General features: G+C 36.8%; 1 protein-coding gene across 2 annotated transcripts in view; it reads right to left on the bottom strand.

The window, feature by feature from the left end:
* The window catches only part of LCA5 (lebercilin LCA5), a 150,581-nt gene that overhangs the window by 45,652 nt on the left and 80,516 nt on the right, over positions 1–24,413 (bottom strand). For both annotated transcript variants that reach the window (XM_067011270.1, XM_067011269.1), the window contains exons 2-3: positions 13,333–13,722; positions 8,348–8,877 (exon numbers count right to left, since the gene is read on the bottom strand). In XM_067011270.1, the coding sequence (XP_066867371.1) occupies positions 8,348–8,877; positions 13,333–13,531 (729 nt within the window). In that variant the 5' untranslated portion in view covers positions 13,532–13,722. The remainder of the gene's footprint in view (positions 1–8,347; positions 8,878–13,332; positions 13,723–24,413) is intronic.

Raw genomic sequence — 24,413 nt, 5'->3', positions numbered from 1 at the left:
CGGCCTCTCCCGCTGCGGAGGCTCCGGACGTGCAGGCCCAGCGGCCACGGCTCACGGGCCCAGCCGCTCCACGGCACGCGGGATCCCCCCGGATCGGGGCACAAACCCGCGTCCCCCGCATCGGCAGGCGGACTCCCAACCACTGCACCACCAGGGAAGCCAAAGAGGACTTCTTAACAGTGATTACTTCTTGGGAAGAGGCCTACGAAGGATAGCATAGAAGGATACTGATGTTTCACTGTATACCCCTCTGTATTATTTGAATTTTTAGGCCCTTTCTTTAGTACTTCTATTACTTTTTCAATAGAAGGTTTTTTGTTTTTTGTTTTTTTTGGCGGTACGCGGGCCTCTCACTGTCGCGGCCTCTCCCGTTGCGGAGCACAGGCTCCGGACGCGCAGGCTCAGCGGCCATGGCTCCCGGGCCCAGCCGCTCCGCGGCACGTGGGATCTTCCCGGACCGGGGCACGAACCCGCATCCCCTGCATCGGCAGGTGGACTCTCAACCACTGCGCCACCAGGGAAGCCCTCGATAGAAGGTTTTTACTTTAAATATTAACACAAAATTGTTGTAATAATTGTTCTACCTAAATGGGTAGTTTCTAAGGGCCCTACCAAATTTATTCTCTCCGATGGTTTTAAACTTTACCCTTCAATCACAGATCTCATAATTTCATTGTAAATCTTCTTCCACCAAAAATGATAAAAATTTTGTAAATAATATAATAAAATCTAGCCAATTAAGGATCTCAATGAATGTTATTTTATTTCACAATCAGTTCCTTTTTTCAACATTAGGAATCTTTCATTTCTCCAACTTCAGTAATAAACCTAATAAGGACTTAATTTAATAAATATGGTTTACCATGCTAAAAATACTTTTGACACATGAAAGTTTTAAAAAACATGATTTAGACTCTGATTCATATTTCAGAACTGAGAGGGGCAGGGGCCTCAGAATCATTTAATTCTGCAAACAAAGCAACCAAAATCTGGGCATTAAGAGGGCTGCACAATGTCAGAATAGGGCAAAAACCGAGCTGAGCTCCTGGTCTGACCTCCATTACTCTGTCCTAATTAGCTCTTTTTTTTTTAAAGAAACAAAGCAGGAAGGTGAGGCAAAGGCAGGCCTTCCGGATTTGGGTTTCTGGAGGGTGAAAGGGCAAAAAACCATTTAGAGCAGAGACCTAGCCACGAGAGTAAGGTATGGCAGGGAAAGATACAGGAAAAGGAATCTACCTGGCCAACACTACATAGCTCAATTCTCATTCTGAATAAACTCGGAAGGGTAAGGGAAGACAAAGCTGAATCAATTCTTACTTTTGAAAATGATTTACGGTGGAGGACAATATTATTTTTTTATGGACAAGAAACAAATACCTACTTGAGGGCAGCCCTAGGGCCAAGGGAATTTGAATGCCAATCTGTTACAAGAAAAACTATCAAAAGAAAAAGAAGTCTATTCAAACTTCCTTTTAGAGCTCTATGATATTCAGGCCACTCAAATCATTCCCCAAAATCTTCAGAAATTTCTAAAAAGGGAGAGAAAGCCTTGTTAACAGTTTCATTATATTTTTGTGACAAGGTAATTCACTCTGTGCCAATTTAATGTTAAAATAGAGCTGGATTTTTTAATGTATTAAATGTATGCCCTACAGCTTACTAGAGTATTTTAATAATTATGTGCATGCTATTACACGTATGATCTTTTCATAAAACTCATTAGGTAACTTCCCATTTAGTGATTAAGGATTCTTACGATAGTTAGCAATGCATGATATTTGCTTTATGACAGACTGTTGATCATAACTCTGACTAATCTGCTACTGCATCCTGAGATCAGGAATTCAACCCCAGCTGTAAGGCTTTCTTATGAGGGACAGGACAGAATCGGTGCCTTTACCTTCAGCCCCTGCTGGAGGACAGTTCCAGGCCCAGGAAACAATGGTGCAGTTTGGCAGTCATTAATAGAAACTGCAAACTGGGGGAATCGCTAATGAAGTTGCTAACAAAGAAGCACTGATATTCCATCAGTGATTCTCGAAGAGTGGTGCAGGGACCCCTAAAGGTCTCTGAGACACTTTCGGGAGTTTGCCAGGTCAGAACTGCTTTATAATACAATATTATTTGCTATTTTCACTCACTGTCATGAGTGTACAATGGAGCTTTCCAAAGGCTATATAACATGTGATACTGTATAAAGAAACATGTCAATATTTGGAAAGTGTGCCTAATGCAATGAACGAACATTTTCCAAATAACGAACATTTTCCAAATGACTAATCCATGATATTACAAAATCATCCATGGGTAAAACATTCATTCAAAGGAGAAGACCGATGGATTTTAAGGCGACCGAGTACAAAAAGTTCTTTGATATGGTTTTAGATTCCACATTGCAACAAACCTTTGAGAATCCCACTTACTAAGTTTTGATGTAGTATCAAAGAATATCCAGTTATCTGAAAAGCTTTTAAATATTCCTCCATTTTCTAACTCCTATAGACATCTGTGTGAGGCTGAATTTTTTTATTTATCAACCGTAACATATTGCAACAGATTGAACGCAGAAGCAGCTATGAGGACCCAGCTGTCCTCTATTAAGTATGACACTGAAGAAATTTGCAAATATATATCAATAAAATGATGCCACCCTTGTCCCAATTTATTTTAGGTTTAGAAAATATTTTTCATTAAAAGATTTCATGATACCATTTAGTGAGTTGTTTATTATTTATTTTAAATAAATTAAGAAATATTTTTGAATGTTCTCAATTTTAATTTCTAATACGGTAAATATCAATAGGTATAGCCATATAAACAAAAGCTCCTGTGGTAATGGTGGGGGGGATCTGCAATAATCTTTAAGAGTACAAAAGGGTCTTCAGACCAAAAAATTTGAGAATCGCGGCATTATATAAGTAACAATATTTTACTGTTGCAAATGTTAGCACTTCAACAGTTTTTTGCAGCTTTTTTTCTTACAATTTGTTGCAGTTTTATTTAAATATTAATATATATAGCTATTAATATTAAAATAAACATATTTAACTGGGGCTGCTACTTTGATTAGGACCGTACTCAATAAACTTCTTGAAGTAAAAGCCTAAATAAAGGTATAAAGGCAACTCTAAATAAAGAAATAAACATGTAGTCTGATTTAGCTGTCTGTACCTTCTTTGTACAGAGCTCAACAAATTTAACCCTATCAAGCAGCTCTTCAGTCCTGGTATATGGCCCAGGATCCAGCAGACCACGTAGCACAAGTCTGGTGAAAAACAACTGCTATGGGTGATTGTCCCTACTCCTATTTTAAAAGGTTGTTTGTCTAACCATGTGTCCACTTCTACACGACTGTACTCTTAAATTACTCAGACTACGCATTCTGTCACTTCCATCAACTAACAAAATAAATTTGTATCCAACTTACAGAGGGTGCAGAGGGAAGTTTTTCACAGCTCAACTATTTAGAGGTAACCTTGAAGAATGCTTTTTTCCCCCTCCGGTAGGAAGAAAATGTAACACAAGGGGAATAAGAATTGTGGCCTAAAATCCTTTCTGGGATAAGGCAATCTATAAACAAATAAACAAAGTTGCCTGTCACGAACTCCAGCTTAAGGACATATTCTTATAATAAAAAGCTACACCACGCAAAAACAAAAAACACCGTACAGACAGTCATCCTTAGTAAAGAATAGCACAAAACTTAAAGACAGCACTACTAGGATTTTACTGCAATTTCAAGGGACACTCGGGACTTTCTCAGGTTTTAGTTAATTTGCAAAATGAAACACCACAATTGAGCTCCTAGATTCCTCGCTTACCCTTAAAGTCAGTGGTACCGAGCCTGAAGAAAAAAGATTAACTTAGTGTTAAATAAAATTTGAAAAACTGAATGAGGCATGAAAACAAAAGCTAAATCTCACACTAAATTAAGACACTCAATAGTAAATATTTTGAATTCTGGATTGATTACTGAGATTATGAAAGATAATTTTCTTTCAAAAAGAAAACTTTAGGAAGTATGAAAAGGAAAGCTAAAAAGTAGAGAATAATTACCCTCAGGTGGGTTGCAGAGGCACCTCCATTCAGAAGAGAGCTAGTCTGATATGACAGCTGACTTGAGATTGATTTGAGAGTAGGTTCATAATAACATATTAAATGTTGATTCCAATATAATTTCAATCACAACAGAAATGAAGCAGTTTAGATCTCCCAAACAAACTTTGAGGCTTGAAGCTAATAAACTCAACATTACTGAAACTTGAGAGTAAACTTCTAAAGCTAAGCCATTCCTTTATGTGCATTAAATAGTCATAACCCCTGGTGAAAATGACTTTTGCAATAAAAATGAGCTTTGAAATGTGAAAATAAAAGTTCAAAAGTAATTTTCTCATCCAGAAAGAACTGAGACTATTTACAGTTGCTCCAAACAAAATGAAATATTTAGGTATAAATCTAACAAAACCTGTTTAGATCTGAAGCCGGAAAATTAAAAAATGATGATGAAAGAAATCAAAGATGACCTAAGTAAATGGAGAAATATACTGTTTTCAAGAATAGGAAGATTCAACATAATAAGGATGTCAATTCTCCACAAATTGATCCATGTTTAATGCAATTCTTATCAAAATGTCAGGAAGGTGTTGGTAGACAGAGACAAGTTTATTCTAAAGTTCATTTGGAAAGGCAGAGGACCTAGAGTAGCTAAAATAGGTAAAATTTTAAAAACAAAGCATAACATGAGATGAATCCCTCTAACATAATCGTATATATATGGTTTACTATGTAGCCTGTAATGAGGAGAGTGTGGTATCGGCAGAGGGACAGACACGTACATCAGCAGAATAAAGAATCCAGAAATAGACCCAGAAAAATATGCCCAACTGATTTTTGACAAAGGTGCCAGATTCAGTGGAGGAAGAACAGCCTTTTCAACAAATGGTACTAGAGCAACTGGGCACTAAAAGGTGGAAAAGAAAAAAAAAAAGAACCTCAACCTAAATCTCACAACTGATACAAAAATTAACTCAAAATGAATCATGGACTTTAAAACATAAAACCATAAAGCTTTTGGATAAAAATACAGTAGAAAATCTCTGGAGCTACAGACAAAGGGTGCCAGGGATAGCAAAGAATTCTTAACTTGACACTAAAAAGCACAATCCATGAAAGAAAAATCGGATAAACTGGACCACATCAAAATTTAAAACCTTTCTTCTGAAAGACCCTGTGAAGAGGATGAAAAGACAAGCTACAAACTGGGAGGAAATATTTGCAAACCACGTATCTGACAAAGAACCTGTATTTAGTATATATATAAAGAACTATCAAAAATCAACAGTAAAAGCACAAACAATCCAATTAGAAATATAGGCAAAGAACAAACAAAATGAATAGGATCTTCTGATGGCAAAAAAGCATATGAAAAGATGTTCAACATCATTAGCCATTAGGAATAATGCAAGTTAAAACCAAGAGATAGTGCTAAAAACCTGTAAGAATGGCTAAAATTTTAAAAAGTGATAACACCAAATGCTGGCAAGGATGTGGAGAAAGTGGATCGCTTATAAATTGCTGGTAAAAAATGTAAAATGGTACTGCTGCTCTACGAAAGAGAAAGGCAGTTTCTTACAAAACGTGTGCTTATCGTAGAATCCATCAAGTATACTTTCATGCATATATTCCAGAGAAATGAAAATTTATGTTCACACAAAAATCTGTACATGAATGGTCATAACAGCTTTATTAGGTAATAGCTAAAAACTGCAAACAGGGGCTTCCCTGGTGGCGCAGTGGTTGAGAATCCGCCTGCCGATGCAGGAGACACGGGTTCGTGCCCTGGTCCGGGAAGATCCCACATGCCGCGGAGCAACTAAGCCCGTGAGCCATGGCCGCTGAGCCTGTGCGTCCGGAGCCTGTGCTCCGCAACGGGAGAGGCCACAGCAGTGAGAGGCCCGCATACCGCAAAAAAAATAAAAATAAAAAAAATAAAAAATAAAATAAAAACTGCAAACAATCCAAACGCCCTTCAACAGGATATACCATAACACTCTGTTGTATATCCAGGCCATGGAATACTACTTGGGAATAAAAAAAGGAAAAAGCTATTGATATATGCAACAACTTGGATGGAGCTCAAGGGAAAAAATGAAAACTGTCAACCACAAAAGGTTAAATACTGTATGATTCCAGTATTTATATTACATTCTTAAAATGATGAAATTATAGAAATAGTGAACAGATCAGTGGATGCCACAGATCAGAGAGCTGGGGAAGGCAGGAAGGTAACTGTGCCTATAAGTTGGTACCACAAGTTCCCTGTGATGGAACTGTTCTGCATCTTGACCACGGTGATGGTCACATGAATCTACACATGTGATAAAATTGCACAGAACTAAACACACAGACACACACACACACACACACACGTCCAGGTAAAACTGGTGAAATCTGAATAAGGTTGATGAGTTGTATCAATGTATTACTACCAATTTCCTAACTGCAATATTATATTCTAGGTATGCTATATGTTACCACTGGGGAAACTGGATGAAGGCTATATGCGATATCTCTACATAATGCTGTTAAAACTTCATGTCAACGTACAATTAACCGAAAATAAAGTTTTTTTAATTTTCTTAACTCCACTAAGAAAAAAAAGTAAGAACTGAGGACACTATACAGTTAACAAGTATTTCAAAGACTTATCATCACAGATGACTGATTTTCATGCTGTCAAGTGGGTAGCCACATGATGCAACTCCACCTACAACTCAGAATCCACAGACATTCCATTTTTCCTCTCTTCCTTCTTTCTCTTCCCTCCCCTACCACACCATCAAGCCCCTTCATAACTGGCTATAAGAGAGAACTGCAGTATGTGTATGTGTGTGTGTGTGTGTGTGTGTGTGTGTCTGTGTGTGTGTGTGTGTGCGCGCGCGCGTGCGTACTGCAACTCCGTGTTCTCTCTAGCTTTATACAAACACGCACAGAGGTGTGGGTTGTTTTCACCCATACTTATTAATTAGCATTCTGTGCTCTTGGTTCCTAATTTAAAAATCCATTATGTGGCACATTTCATACTTCCCTTTAAAAATAATTAAAATGTCAGCTATTTGTTTAAGACAGTAGTTGCTTCCATCCCTACCCCCAGCCCACTACATAGGTAAATAAATGGTCCTTAAAAAAAAGTTTTCATATGTTGCTCTGCAGTTTGAGTTGATCACTGTTGGAACCTATACAATAAGGTATCTTCTGTGCACTGAAACAGAAGTTAATGATTGCTCATTTTGGAGAAAAAGCTAGGCACTTTTTCTGGTCACTGATACACACTCCATTTAATAAGCCACTGTCTCTGGGCATGGCATCGGTAGATTGAGCCTGGCAATATTATACAGACCAAGAAGTACTATTATCATACCATGTACTAAAAATATCTAATTAATACACTGCAGAAAGCTAGTTTATTTATAGTTCTGACTTTCCCTTGCTCAGAGAGCTCTCACAGCAGGCATTATTCTCATACTTTTTCCCTACCTTTGCTTTCCAAACTACTTTGTCAATTCTAAGTAATTCTAAACCCTGACTCAGGTCTTCTGTTTGATACACACACACACACAGCACCACATTTCAGTGGATGTTTAATTCCGTGGATCTTAGTCACTTGCGGAAAATATACTATTTGATTTGAGGTGTGTGTGTGTGTGTGTGTGTGTGTGTGTGTGTGTGTGTGTGTGTGTATCTCTCACAGGTAGCATCTAATATAAGTTCTCCATATAACAATCATGGGGTAGTACTCTTTTCCTCTCTAATTATAAGAAAAAAATATTTTTATAAGATCTGCTGTATTCTCAGACTATTAACTGAACGCCATTCCACCCACCTCTCACATCAGTTTGTATTTGGGGAAGTAGAGGCATACCCTGTCCCAAAATATATCTTTCACAAACGTTCAAAGAAATAAAAACAGAAAGTATTATTCGTGTGGCACTTCTTACACAATGGCCCCAAAATGTCAGTTTTATACACTATAGCTCTTACAGTATAATTTTCTATTTTAAAGAAATAATCATATAATCAAATAGTAAATTTCCCCCAAATGGCTAAGATCCATGGAATTAAACATCCATTAACATGTGGCCCATTAATGTATACAATCTTTTACATCTTGCCCTTAAAGATAAAATCTTAAGTTTTTCCTAATCTCTTACTCAGAAAGATAATACCAAAAAAACAGTTTTCATTTCCAAGCAATGCGGAACTGCAATCAACAGTCTTAAAAGAGCACATTAAATGCCCAATGAAGAATAACACAAAACAGCACAATTAGAAACTGTAGAAATTTTACCTTAATTCTTCTCTCGGTGTCATCTAATTTTAACTCTGCTGAAACGAGTTTCTTTGCTAAATCATCGCGTTCAGGTAGGTGTCTAGCTTCAGAGATCTTTTTCAGTTTCTGTAAGGAGAATTTCGTCCTAAATAGTTCACCTTCTGTATCTTTCACCCTTTTCTCAGTTGCCCGTTCTTTCTCTTGAGATTTTCTTAAGCGTTCTTTGAGTGCTGTAATCTCATTGTTATGACGAGCAATAAGTTGTGAGATTTCATTTTCTGTATCTTCAAACTTATTCAGGGCTTTCTCCTGCCTATACTGAAGACTTTTCAAAGCCTTATTTTCTTTTAGCAGCTCAGCTAATTTGACCTGGAGTTCAGTTACTTCATTCTGCAATTCATTGATTTTTAGCAGTCTTGCAGAAAGAACCCGTTTTGTAACCAGATCAGTATCTTTCCGAAGAGACTCCCTATTGAGGCTATGGGAGCGAAATCCCACTCGGAGTCCCCTTCTGTTTGGTGGACCCTTAGGGCTTAGTTTCCTAGGGACTAAAAAAGAAACAGTAATAATGTAAAGTGAAAGCTGTACCAGATGTAGTATTATTTACTCATCCTAACACAAGTGGATCCACAACGTTCTTTAGTTATTTTGTTTCCTTAAAAAATGATTTTACAATTCTTATTTAACTATCAGGTTTTACTTAGGGCTCTTAATATAATGGTTTTATTAAGAAAGGTTTGAAATCTTTTAAGAAAGTTCAAGAATTAGATTCTGATCCAGCAAAATAATATCCCCATAGTTTACAGGGAATTATTTGACCATTTTTTAACTTTACAGATAAGATAGCCAGCCAGCATTCAAACACAGGCACCATCAGCACTGACATGGTGCCTAATAAATACTGGACAAAATATTGTGATATTCAAGTCATTTGTGCCAAGACGTTTGGGATTTTAAAACGTGGAAATGTATGGGTTTTTTTTTTTTTTTAGTGAGTTAGAAATCTTTACTTGGGGAAAGAGGATGACAGCATGACAGCAAGAAGATGTGGGACTCAGATTTACCACTTAAATCCTTGAGCAATTCAACGTGAACCTTTTCCAGGTCTATTTTCCCTACCCACAGAATGAAGATAACAACTCATTTGTTGTTGTGAGGATTAACTGAAGTTCGCATGTAAAACAGAAAGTTCTCCACAAATACTCTCGGTCAGTGACAAAAACTTAATCCCAGGTATCAGAGACTGGAAACAGAAAACACTTCAGCAGTACAGATGTGATTCTAAACGCTTTCTCAGAGGCTTTCTTTTGTGTGATGTTCGAATCAAAAACATCTGGCATAATTTAAGAACAAGATAAGCACAAAACTCCACCCTAAAAAATACAAGCATGTGAAATCTTTAAAGTTAATTAATACACATCAATCACAATATTTCACAAAAATTTGGAATGTCTTTTTTTTTTTTTTTTTTTTTTTTTACTAAAAGTTCATTAAACTTAAGCCTCAATATACAGAGAACCTGCCCTTTAAAAGGCATCTGGAAGTCTGCCACAGTTGAGAATAAGGAACATTAATCTCCAAGGTGACTGCATTTTTTTCAAGAAGGAAATGCACTCCAGAGGAAAAAAAAAAAAAAATGAAGAAAAACTAGAAAATCCAATGTTTCCCTACCCACTTTACCAGCCATGGATACCCTGATTTCATTCTGTAAACAAGTAAAGGGTAGGAGTAATATTTACAATTTAACACTATAAAGTTTCATTAAAGAGATGGAAGTTTTATAGAAGCTATTTTGAATGTGTCACTGATTTGGGATTCCAGCTCTACAAATGCTTGAATATATGAAAGGAAGTGGTAATAAAAAGAAATGAGGGAAAACCTACTTGTAACTCTGAAACTATGCTATCCAATATAGTAGTCACTAGCCACATGTGCCTACTGAGAAACTTGAAATGTGGGTGGTCCAAACTGAGATACCCCATAAGTGTGAAATACGTACCAGATTTCAAACACTTAGTTTAAAAAAAAAAAAAAAAGGAATGCAGAATATTCCACACACTATGTTTTATATTAACTATATTTAGAAATGATAATATTTTGGATATGTTGGGTTAAATAAAATATATTATTAAAATTAATTCCACCTGCTTTTCTTTTTAAATGTGGCAGTAAAAAATTGCATGTGTGGCTTGCATTTGTGACTTGCATTATATTTCTGCTGGAGAGACTGCTCCGGTTTTAAATTGGAGCACCTATCGTTTCGATTCTCTTTCTTTCCCAACATAATGAATTAACAGAGTTTTAGTATCTATATGCTATTACAGAATATGTACTCAGTTCTTGGAGTGACAGAAACTTTATACATAAAAATGACTGTGCATAAGGATGAATGTTAATCATTCCAAATCTCTGATTTTTATTTATAAAATTATACTGCTCAGCAAACAAGACTTCATACAAATGGAAACAATTTGAAAAGTTAAAGCCTAGATATGACATGAATCAGGATAAAAATTTTCCACTAATATTTTATTCAACAATTTAGCCAGACAGAAAGGGCTTCCACAACCAACTTCTGACATCCTAAAAACCTGAACACTGATTTTTAGCATAGTCTATTCGTACATCTACAAACAAAGTACACTTAACCAGAACTCAAAAATATTTCTCAGTGTTCATCTACCTCTTTCATTTTTAAAACTATCAAGATGAAATACAGGGCTAATAAGAGTCAGAACAAAGATGACTTATTGTTGTGTATATCATTCTTCATCTCCCCCTTGTTAAGTCACCAAAAAGACGGTGGGCAAATAACTGCTTTTTCCCTTCCATCAGGTGTTAAAATTACGGTATGACTCATTTAAAAAACATGTTACAAAGATAAACCATGCATCTACCAAAAACTCAGTGTTTATATTACTGATAAAACAAGAAATAGAATAAGTATGTAATACACAAAGATGTATAAACTAATTATTAAATTTTATTATCATATAACTTCTGATAGAGCACAAATTTTACTTTTAAAAATAATAAAACATGCTGAAAATTTAGAAGGAGGAAGGAAGAATATGTTATCAAACATGAAATTCCACAAATTCAAGTGTTCAAGATGCTTTTTTTTTTTTTTTTCCCCCCCCCGGTACGCGGGCCTTTCACTGCTGTGGCCTCTCCCACCACGGAGCACAGGCTCCGGACGCGCAGGCGCAGCGGCCATGGCTCACGGGCCCAGCCGCTCCGCGGCACGTGGGATCCTCCCGGACCGGGGCGCGAACCTGCGTCCCCTGCATCGGCGGGCGGACTCTCAACCACTGCGCCGCCAGGGAAGCCCCAAGATGCTTTTGAAATCACATTTGTTCTTTCCTTAATTTAGTCTACACTGATGATTGTGACTTAAACCAAAAGGAATTAACTTAGTGTTAAGGAACGTTATCAGTTTGGTTATGTTGTTTGATCTAAGGTAGACAAATTACCACAGATTTTAATTCAAAAGATAATGCAAAACAGAAAACAGTGCGAGTCAGATTGAAGACAATAACTGAAATTTTTCTGGGTGATATTAGAACTGTTTCTCATAGTTTTTTCTCAATTATCTTCTTAAATAAGATAAGGCGTAAGAAGTTCTGACTCCTTAATTGGGTAGCCTCCTAAACTGCTTCTGGGTAATGCGTGAAAAATTAAAGTATTCTTGCCAGTAATTCCCAAGGTATGTAAATGATTCCTTGGGAATAAATAGTCATTTTCTAAGGTTCAACCCTAAGGTCTGTTTGTTCTTAATTATATAGCAAAGGTTTAATATGAGATCATGCTCTCAGCCACAAATTCAAAACAAGAAAACTGCACTGAGATTCGGAGGAAGAGACTAAGAAAGCTGCAGCACTGTACTGGCAGGACAAACAGACCAACAGAAGAAGAAAATGCACCCCAGTTAAAAGTATCAACATCCCGGGGAAGCTAGATCAGGGATCCACGGAGAGGGCTGCTTTCAAAAGGAACACGCATTCTTTGCAGATTTTAAAAAAGCAAATGTTACTTTTCAAAGTAAAAATCCGTAAAGGCAAATTTAATCAAACTCCTGATTAAAACTTTTCAATAGCTAACTATTCTCCTGTCCAGAAACAGCCAATATCTTAACACAAGATTCCAGGTGTTTCATTGCCTTGCCCGTTTTCCTTTTCATCTCCCAAACTTACCACTCCCTGCCTTGCAGCCCTACCATTCTAAGCTACTGCTGTTATATTGTGCTGTATTTATTAACATGTATTATAAAACCCCATTTACCTTAGCTTACTTTTCTATGATATACTCATAGTCTTTACGTATTTTGTTACTAAGTACATCAGGGTTTTCTTGACCAGGGATTTACTAAGATGAAGGAGAGATTTCTAGAACATTATCTAGTCAAATATATATTAATAACTAGTTCCAGACTAGTAACAGTTTAATAAGAAAATTTATTTCTAGTGATTTATGTTGTTTCCATTATAACACAGCTTAACAGAAAACAGACTGGTGGACCCAAGTCCCAAATTCCAATTCTAGGCTGAATTTGAACTTTTGTAATAAGTAGGGAAAGGAATTTTACTCACTCTATAAAAATGCCCCTTAACCACTTTGTATCAATGCTTTTCACTACTTTTTGAAATTGAAGATAAAGAAAGGTCCACATGTTCTGTGATTTTTTTTTTTTTTTCTTGCCTTTACAGTAAGTACCTCACAAACTCCAAGATAATCATTTATTTAGGAACAAGAGAAAACAAAATGAGAAGGCTCTGTTACGGTTCTTTCTTTGGTATACCATATGACTTTGAATAGAACAAAGGATAATACACAGTACCGTAAGCAACATTTATAAAAATACATCCTATTCTAAATGTAAATCATCCCATTTCCATGCACATATCCATATACATATTAATAGAAGAGTTTCATTCATACATGTTTTCCTTAAGCATTCAAAATGAATATTCTAGATCTACTGGACTTTTTTAAAGGATGCTTACCTTGATGATGCACTTGGCTGTCTGAAATTTGGTTTTTAGGATTTTTCCCCTTAACACTTGCAGCTGAGGAGGAATGGACCAGCGATGACCGGCCAGAAGACTGTGGTGTGGCTCCAAAATCAGATGAACAGTAAGAGTAATAGTGTCTGCCTGCCTTACTTTCTTTACCAGTATCTGGACTTCTTTCCCTTTCCCCCATGGCTTTGAAAAATGGCCTCTATTCACATAATTTCACAGATTCTCTTCTTCAGAAAAATCCACGGCAATCCCGAAGAGCATTTTTTAGAGTCTTCAGATCCTGGAGATAATATTCGTGTATGTGCAATTTGTTTTCTCTCTGTATCTGTGGTCCGCAATTCACAGGTGGGACCAGAAAATATACTTTTTCCCCTACAATTAAGGAAGGGGGAAGGAGACTCATCATATTTCATGAAATAGATTTCTACAGTTAATTACAATGAAACATACTAAAAGCAAAATAATATACTGCTTATAATTTTAAAGAGAGACTGTAATTTAATTCATCTATATTTTCACAGTTATTTACAGTATTTGGAGAAAAGACAAACTGTCATAGCCTAGATAGAGAACATGTAAAGTACCTGACATATACTTGCTTCTGAATAAATGTTAACTGCATTTGACTCCCTTGAATCTTAAGATTTAAAATAAACACAAGTGCTGATTTTTAACAGGTGAATTATGATCAAATCACCAATTTCTTTCTTTTTTGGGGGGAGGGTGGGGTGTTGGGGGATGGTGGTAAAGGACAAGACTGCTAACAAAACCAAAGAAAAACATCTAAAATTGCATAAAAATGTAAAACTGAAAGTATGTAAAAAAATTAATCAAATTAAAGCACTTGATGAAAAAACATTTGCAACATGACAGAAAAATGGTTACCACCCTTAACAATAAATACCTCTGTCATATGAAGTCAAAAGAGAAATGGGCAAATACATGTTAAGACCCACAGCAAGCAATACAAACTATAGGCACATAATAACATTCAACCTCAGATACCATTTTTAAACTTATCAAATTATCACAGATTTCTCAATACCCAATGCTTCCAGAATGGCTGTCAAGAAAATACTGGGGAAAAAAGTTGGCAAAATATATTAAAACTTTAATTATGCTTTTAACCTTTGATCTGATAATTCCATTGCCGGATACCAAGAAAATTACCCTAAAAATAGGGGGAAAGTTTATGCACAAATGTTTCATGCAGTACAATTAAAAAAACGAAACCAAAAAAGGAAGCAACCTAACCACTGCAAAATAACTAACAAAATTAAGAAAAGTACTGAAAAAATCAACATAGCATAGTATCATGCAACTGTTAGAAATGTTTACAGAAAGCTTGTGTTAACAAGGAAGATGCTTATACTATTACAGTAAAAGGAAAAATTCAAACTGGTGTATACAGTATGATCTCAACTATATACAGGCATTGAAAAATACTGAAAACACTGAGTATTCTTTTTAACTGAACTCAGAAACTGAAAAAAACCTGAAAACCAGGGTATACATAGTATACCAAAATAATGTCTGGAATTGGATTACTTTTATAACTATAATTGTTCTTATGTACAAGAAATGAAAAGCCCATTGATGAAATGAGTGTTAAAAGTATATACTAGTGGGCTTCCCTGGTGGCGCAGTGGTTGAGAGTCCGCCTGCCGATGCAGGGGACGCGGGTTCGTGCCCCGGTCCGGGAAGATCCCACGTGCTGCGGAGCGGCTGGGCACGTGAACCATGGCCGCTGAGCCTGCGCGTTCGGAGCCTGTGCTCCGCAACGGGAGAGGCCACAACAGTGAGAGGCCCGCGTACGGCAAAAAAAAAAAAAAAAAAAAAAAAGTATATACTAGTAATAAATGAAAATGACACATGCACAAGGCAGCACTACTACTATTCATGTAGCACTTTTGTAGTGGCAAAGGACTAAAACAATCAAAAAGACCATCAATAGGGAACTGGCTGCATACACTGTAAACCTCCACACAGTGAAGTAGAGTACTACAAAGCTATTAAAGGCATGCGGATTACCTCTGTATATTCTCTGCAGTGTGAAGTGATCTCCAGAATATATTAAGAAAAGGAAGAGGGAGAAAAGCATGTATAGTACGCTACCATTCAATGAAGAAGGAGGGTTATAAATTTATACACACAACTTTTTATATTTTTAAAAAGAAAAAGAATAAATTAAATACTTAATGAAAAAACAATGGGTTCTCTAGGGCAGGGCTGTCCAACAGAACATTCAGCAAGAATGGAAATGTTCTAGAATCTGTTCAGTACGATAGCTAGCCACATGTAGCTACTGAACACCTGAAACGTGGCAAGTGTGAATGAAGAACTAAGTTTTAATTATGCTGAATTTTAATTAAATGTTAAAAGCCACATGCACTGGTGGTTAGCTGATTGGACAGTATAGCTGTAGAGGAAAGCAGGAAGCAGAGTTCAGGGACAGGGGTAGGAGTTAGACTTCTTTATCTATAACTTTTGTAGACTCAACTTTGGAAATAATAATTTTTAGAAATTAGATTTTTAAAAAGCATTTCCTATGAATCAAGAGAAAATGAAACAAATAAATGTAACTATATACACAGCCGGTGACAAAACCACACAGATTAACCAGTTCTAATGACTTTAAAACACAACCCCTAGTGAGATATATCCTACTGACAAAAAAGGTACAAAATTTTTCTAAAAAACTACTTTCAATAATCGCATTGTTGGCATTGTTATTCTCAGGCTAGTACATGTGCACTGTGAGATAAAGCAAACAAGTAATTACATTGGTTGGGTTAGGTATTAGAATTTTCTAAAACAAACAAGTATAAGCCAATACAAGTTTTAAAATTCTGGAGCCCAAAATGTGAATTTGGAGTATCAGTATGAATTTATAATGGATTTTACATTTAAAAAAAAAAACAAAAAACACTGTTTCCTACCTCTGTCCACTGAAAAACCCTAGAAGCAAGAAACAAACTAATAGCAACAAACACTCCCAGCACTCAAATGTAGTGTCTAAATACCATTTCCCTTAAAAGAAACTAGAACTCCTTGTGAAACGTCTTATTCCACATCTAAGAGAGGAAACATACAAGATGGACATAAGAATCTAGAAATTTGGTCATACTAGAGAGCAACACAGCTGTGTGAGGCACTCCTGATGGAGCATCGGAAGGGCTCGGGAGTGCACTCCAAGAAGCTCCGACTAGCCAACAGTGGGACAACTGCATCCTCAATAAGAATTACATCAGCAAAGGATTAAGACACACCAAATATGCTTAATTTCATGAGGTCATATGTTATTTTAAAAAAACTAATGAGTCACCTCTGAAAGACACCAGGCAACCAACTCATTCATCTGAAATTGATAAAGAGAAAAAAATCAAACATGTATCCTGCCTATACTGTTACTAGCTGTATCTTAAAATAACAAAACAGTAGATAAGGGGAAGTATTGGGTTGGCCAAAAAGTTTGTTTCTTTCCAGAATTATCCTAGCTAATCAATTAAAAAGGGAATCTCAGGGCTTCCCTGGTGGCGCAGTGGTTGGGAGTCCGCCTGCCGATGCAGGAGACGCGGGTTCGTGCCCTGGTCCGGGAGGATCCCACATGCCGCGGAGCGGCTGGGCCCGTGAGCCATGGCCGCTGGGCCTGCGCGTCCGGAGCCTGTGCTCCGCAACGGGAGAGGCCACAGCAGTGAGAGGCCCGCATACCGCTAAAAAAAAAAAAAAAAAAAAAAAAAAAAAAAAAAAAAAAGGGAATCTCAGAAGGACAGAATTAGAATAGTGCCGCTCTGTAGCCACTAATGAAATAATGAGAGCAGACAGTGCTCACTAATGGCTGCTAACACCACAGGAAAGAAATAATCAGACACCGTGTGCCTTACAGACAGGACACAAGGATACCTCTGAAGTAATCTGCTCCTCCTCCAAGAAAAATAAAATCTGATCCTGGTCAAACTTCTAAACTGAAACGACAATTTGTAGAACATACAGGGGACAGAGGTACAAGGAAGCAATTAGCCAAATCCACACTGTGGCAAATCCTATAGGACAAACCGGCTTCTTTAACGCATAAATTGCAAGCAGGAAAAGAAGAGATGGCGAGAGGGTTTCTACAGTTTTTAAAAGTCTTAAGGAAAACAAACAATTGCAATCTGTGAGCCTTGTTTCAATCTTGATTCAAACATTATATAAAAGAAAATTATAAGATAATTTTAAACACTGACTGGATATTTAATGACATCACGGAATGGCTATTGCTTTAGGTGAGATCATGATATTGTGGTTACTTTTTTTTAAAGAGTCCTTAAATTTCAGAGGTAGATGTTGAGATATTTATAGGTAAAATTAAATAATGTCTGGGGTTTGCTTCAAAATAATCCAGGGGGAAGGAGGTAAAAGTAGAGATTAAATAAGACTGGCCATGAGTTAGTAAAACTATGTAAAAACTGTGGAGGCTTGCAGCTTCACTATTCTACCTCTGCTTACACATTGTTTCAAATTTTCCTTAATAAAAAAGATTTTTTAAAAATCAAGCAAACAAACTTAGAACTTTCTTTTACTTCCTGGTAGATCATTAGAGCCTGGCAATCTCAGTCTCTTACAATTAGCTATCTGATCTGAAATCAGCAACAAGTACTAACATTAAAAAATATATAAATGAGAATGAATCTTTCACTTTGCAACCATGACAGAAAATATTTACACATTTAAAAAACTGTCTAGGAAAAAAGGATGATGGATTAAAGCAATTAAGTGGCTCCATCACTTATTAGCTGTGCAAACCTGGAGAAGCCACCTAACTCCTCAATCTAAATCTAAATCTCAATTTCCTCATCTGTAAAGTGGAAATAATAATGGTAACTTCCTTAAAGAACTGTTGTGACAATTAAATGGGATAATTCAATAACTATCACACAATAAGCACTTGGTAAACATCAATAATTATATATTACAATTCAAACATACAAGATGCTCAGTAAATTCTGATTAATACTCTTTGCCAAAGACTTTCAGTTTTAACAGTATAATTAAAAGCTGATTATATGATATGAAGATTATTTCTGTTTATATGCACATAGCAGCAGTAGCTCCCTATGACCTATCCCATGTAAGTCAGGGGTCCCACCTAACTTTTTCTTGCAAAGGGTAAGAATCTACAAAAACATTACCTGCCATTCATCTCACATACACCAACACTAGCTCTCTCCCCAACCCCTGCCCCCAATATATACATATTTAAAAAAAAAAAAAAAAAAAAAAAGGAAATATCCATTGCCCCATTATCCAAATCCTGTTTCCTGGGACAACTATTTTAATGGCTTATACTTTTTTGCTAATACTATTTTTTTATTGAAGTATAGTTGATTTATAATACTGTGTTAGTTTCAGATGTACAGCACAGTGATTCAGTTATGTGTGTGTATCTATATATATATATTCCTTTTCATATTCTTTTCTCTTATAGGTTATTACAAAAATTGAGTATAGTTTCCTGTGCTATACAGTAGGTCCTTGTTGCTAATCTATTTTATATACAGTACTGTGCTTATACTATTTCTTGAATTAGCAATTTTAGACTACGAAAGATGAGGCTTTAACTCACACCTCATTTTAAATGGCTGCAACATGCAACTACATGTTGGTTATGCAGAGTTTTTTCTCTAGAATTCCTAATTGTCCTTTTTTCTTGAGAGGAAAAAGCATCCTTCTTATCACATCACTGACATCTATCAGTTTCTTAGTCATTCTATCTATAGCCTGAAATCCATTATTCTTCCTCTTAAAGACATTTTTCTTGGAGACCAGTAATTTCCTATTCTAATGTAAACCAATTACTTTCTACCCGCTGCACCACTGTCGTTCTGGAATTACTTCTACTGTACTTCTGAGTTAATCTACCATTTCTAGTGGCTCATGTCATCGTCTTTATTAGTTTTCATTGTATTTTACTGCTCCATATCCTCAAGTAACTTCTTCAGAAAGGGTTATCTGAGGTAAAAGTTCTGAGTCTTTGCATGCCTGAGAATGTCTTTATTTTGCCTCATACTTGATAGTTTTCAAAGGTTCCAAATTCTAAGTCACTCTCTCTCAGAACTTTGGAGACACTGCTCCACTGTCTTCTAAACCCTCAGAGCTGCTTATGAGATGTGACAGTCATCCTTTTATTCAACATATACTTTTCTTGAGCTCTCACTATGCAACAGTATTGAAAAAACAACAACGAAAAATCCTGCCCTTATGGAGTTCCCACTAGTTATGTTCATCTGTTTCTCATTCTTCATAGGTAATCTTTTTTTTTTTTTTTTAAACTCCCTAGGAACTTTGAGGATTTCCCTCTTGCTATACTGAAATGTCACAATGATGTAGGTAGGTGTGGTTCTTTTTTCATTGTGTTGCCCTTTTCTTTCCCTCTTCCTTTTAATCTGGAAACTTGTGTCTTTAAGCATGAGAAATGTTCTTAGGTTTCTTTTTTGATAATTGACTCTTCCTTTACTCTTTTTGAAACTTCTACTGGTTAAATAACAGACTTGCTCTCTTTGTATTTTTGGACTATTTTCAAAGACATTGACTCAATTTATCTTCAAAATCATCCAAGATTTTTTTTTTTTAATTTGTGCAAACATCTTAATTTCCAAGAACCCTTTCGTGTTCTGATTTTTTTAAATAATTATTCTGTTCTTGCTTTAATGAGGCAATACATTCTCTTTCCCCTGAGAACACTAAACAGACGTTTTGTTTGTTTTAAGGTCTCTTCTGATCCAGAAGTTATCTTCGTTTCACATAGTTACAGTTTTTCAGTTTGTTCATCTTAGGTTTCTTTAATACACTGCTGATTTTATTTCTTTGAAGATAATTTTTGGTCACCCGCTGATATTTAGGAAAGAAGAAAAAGAAAGAATGAACGGAAACCGTGTACATGTGGGCGGGGCCTCCTGACAGGCACACGTTGCTTTAGGATGAACAGCAAAGAATCAGCCATTATGCTGGGGACTCCCTAAAAGTTAGCGATGAGGAGGGATTATCTCCCAGCACAAATGTCCACCATGGCAACTCTACTTCTTCTTTAGTGTCATCTTTGTTTTTACTTCCAGAAGAAGTTACTTCTATGTTTTTTGATGGGAAAGGGAGTGCGGGGTGAAGGGCAGAGAGTATGACACTTGACGGTTGCTGTGCGTGAGCTTTTGGGTGGAAAAGGAGGCGCAACTAGTCCATTTATAGTTTTTTAATTATTCTTCCTCCCCATTTTCAATTTTCCTTTCTGACTTTTTAAATCCCAAGATACTCTGAGACTCTGTTGGATATATCAGAGTATTTCTTTGCTACAGTTCCCTCTTGAATATCGTGGGACATAGTTCTCTCTGTTCTAACCTGTTCCACCCGTTCTTTCTTTCATGTCTCAGAAATGTGTTGTAATCTCTCGTCCACTGAGAGTATTCTATCATGCTTACAATGTTATAGGTTTATTCTCTTTTTTTCTTTAATATGATTTTAATGTTGTCTCCAAGGAGAAGAAGAGACAAATACATATGGTCAGATCTACATCTTTAACAGCAAATATAACTCATCCTTAGGCTAATTATTTATAACAATTATTCTCGACCTTTCAAGACAACTTGATATAAGCAATCACTTTTCCGAAGTTCATGAAACTACTATTCAATTCATACGCTTATTCAGTCAACAAAAATTACTCATATACAGATGCCATTTTAGACAATGAGGAAACTAAAAGGAGCAAAAATACACTATGAGTTCTTTTAGGGCAGCGTCTGGCTCTTCCATCAAAGAGAGACGGTTAGAAAAAAGTCACAATAAATTATGTATGTATCCTTTATATATTCCCTGAAAATATTACATGCTAATTACATGAGAACACTTTAAAAGTGATAAATTCAAGAACAGCCTCCCAGGACATGTATGTGGAGAAAACCATAATTCAAAAAGATACAGACACCCCAATGTTCACTGCAGCACTATTTACTACAGCCAGGACATGGAAGCAACCTAAATGTCCATCAGCAGAGGAATGGATAAAGAAGATGTGTACATATATATATATATATATATATATATATATACAATGGAATATTACTCAGCCATAAAAAGAAGGAAATAATGCCATTTGCAGCAACATGGATGGACCTAGACATTATCATATTAAGTGAAATAAGTCAGACAGAGAAAGACAAGTATCATATGACATCACTTATATGTGGAATCTAAAAAAAAAAAAAAAAATGATACAAATGAACTTATTTACAAAACAGAAACAGACTCATAGGCTTCGAAAATAGAAAATAAACTTACGGTTATCCAAAGGGGAAACGTTGTGTGGGGGAGGGATAAATACGGAGTTTGGAATTAATACACACACACTACCATATATAAAACAGATAATCCACAAGGACCTAGTGTACAGCACAGGGAACTCTACTCAATATTCTGTAATAACCTATGTGGGAAAAGAACCTGAAAAAGAATGGATATATGTATGACTGAATCACTTTGTTGTACACCTGAAACTAACACTACATTGTAAATCAACTATACTCCAATATAAAATTAAAAATTAAATTTAAAAAAAAAAGAGAAGAGGGCTTCCCTGGTGGCGCAGTGGTTGAGAGTCCGCCTGCCGATGCGGGGGACGCGGGTTCGTGCCCCGGTCCGGGAAGATCCCACGTGCCGCGGAGCGGCTGGGCCCGTGAGCCATGGCCGCTGAGCCTGCGCGTCTGGAGCCTGTGCTCCGCAACGGGAGAGGCCACAACAGTGAGAGGCCCGCTTACCACAAAAAAAAAAAAAAAAAGAGAGAAGAATAGCCCCAGGAATGCTAGAGAACATTTTGTTACCTTTGCCAAACTTCTGATTACTTAGTATCTATGCTGAAATAGGTAGGTATTTCTAAACTATGTATCCCATATTATGTTACAAACCTTCATGACAACAAACAAGCATTCCTTAGAAAATACAGCAACCCAAAGATCTAAGCTTTCCTAGAAAATGGAAATTTAGACACTTGTGAATATTTTCTTTTATAAAATTAGTCTTTCGTCTTTGTAAGAACACTGTTGCCTGGCTGTCAGTGGCTGCCAGAAAAACAGTTCAAACGAGCAAACAGGAAAACAAAAGTTTAAAAGTTAAAGAAAAAAGAAAATGCATGAAATATTAGACCAAAATATGAAAGGAAGAAATGGATAAAGATGAGGTAAGACAACTATTAGAATAATAACTAATAATTTTTTTACGAAGTACAAACAAAAACAAATGAACTACTATAGTTTAATAAGATTACATAACAATTTAGCACTGGAAGGAACCCTGGGAAATCACCCCTTTCTTTGCATAGATTAAGGAAACTAAGACCCAGAAAAACAAAGTGACTTACCCAAGATCACAATTTATCTAAGGTCACAGACCTAAGTTAGGAACACTGGAAATGGACTACACGTTTTCTGACTCTCGGTTGAGGGACCTATTCAATATTTCAATAGCAACCATCGATGAGAACTACCTCATCTTTAAAGCCACCTCCACGTGCACCTATTCCATAGTGTGGCGCTCCCCCTATTAAAACTGAAGCAGCATTTCTGCTCCTTTTTAGAGCTAAACTTTTCACCTGTCTTCTTTCCCACTCGTCTCCATCTCAAGGACTGCGCTCCTGCAATTTTGCCCTCTCTACAGGATCATTGCCATCAACAAAGAGGTTCTAGAAAAGCTGTTACTTGACTCCACGTCCTACGGCATCTACAACCCAATTTCTCCTCTCCAATTTTCGAGTAAAAGTTTTCGAAGAGTAATCTATAATCTAGAATGTCATCTCTACTTCCTTTCCAACAATGTTTTTCTGAATCCACAACTAGTCAGGTTTTCATCACGACCATTCCACTGAAATAGCTTTTGTCAAAAGAGACAATGGCATTCAACCTGGTGAAATCCAAGAACCAATTTTCTGTCCTCTTCATCCCTGACCCCACAGCAGCATTGGACAAGACTGACCAGCCCCTCCTGCCTACAACACTCTCTTTCCTTACTTAACTTCCATAGCCACCTACCTTCCTGGCTTTCTCTTTACCTCATTGGCTGTCTCTTCCCAGTCTTCTTTGTTGAATCTGCCTCCTCTTCCTGACCTCTAAAGGTTGGAGTACACAAGGCACCACATATTTGGCCCTCTTTTCTTTTATCTACACTCTCTCCTTAGGTGATCTCACCTAGGCTTCATTTACCCTGCCTTTTGGATTCTTATATTCACCTTTCCGATTTGACAACTCCAGCTGGGTATGTAAACATCATTTCAAACTTACATGCCAGTACAAAATCACGATCTATCTCCTTTCTACTCCTACCGATTCTTTCCTATTTTTCTGATCACATTAACTAGCATTTCCATCTACTAAATTATCCATTTCACAAATCTAAGGATCATCCCGGGTTCCTTCCTACTCTCACATCCCACAACCAAACCATCCGTAAAACTAGGCTGTTTTATCTCCAAAATATATTCCAATTTTGATGATTTTTTTTACCATCCCCACTGCAACTGCTCTGGTCCAAGTCACCATCTTTTCTCACTTGAACTTCTACAACAGCCTCCTAACTGATATCCTGCTTTCATTTTTGTTGCCCCAGTTAGAGAAAGCGATTGAAACTTGACACAGAGACCAGACAGCATTACTCTCCTGCTTAATACCTAATTTGTTACTAATTGATATTTGTGGTTTGTCCGAGGCCACAAAGTGAACGAGAGGGGTTTAAACTCAGGTAAAAATCAATGAGGGGTTTAAGCTCAGGTGGAAGTCAGTGAGAGAGGGTTAAGCTCAGGTGAAAGTCAGTGAGAGGGGATTAAGCTCAGGTGAACTGGACCCGTGCTCTTCACCACTGTTAAAACACCGCCCCGTGGTCCTGCCGACTTAAAACACCAAGTATCTGAGCACCCACTCCGATTCACCGATGCCAAGAAGGCTTTTTTTTTTTTTTCGCCAACTCTCCCCTCCTCTCATCCCATCTCTGAAGGATGTGTAAAAATTTCACAGCCTGCACCAAAGAGCCTTTCCACTCTAACCACA

The sequence above is a fragment of the Kogia breviceps genome, chromosome 13 (genome assembly GCF_026419965.1).
Source record: "Kogia breviceps isolate mKogBre1 chromosome 13, mKogBre1 haplotype 1, whole genome shotgun sequence".
In the NCBI taxonomy this organism is placed as follows: Eukaryota; Metazoa; Chordata; class Mammalia; order Artiodactyla; family Physeteridae; genus Kogia; species Kogia breviceps.
The sequence above is the reverse complement of the archived record's forward strand: the minus strand, read 5'-3'. Positions and strand labels throughout refer to the sequence as shown.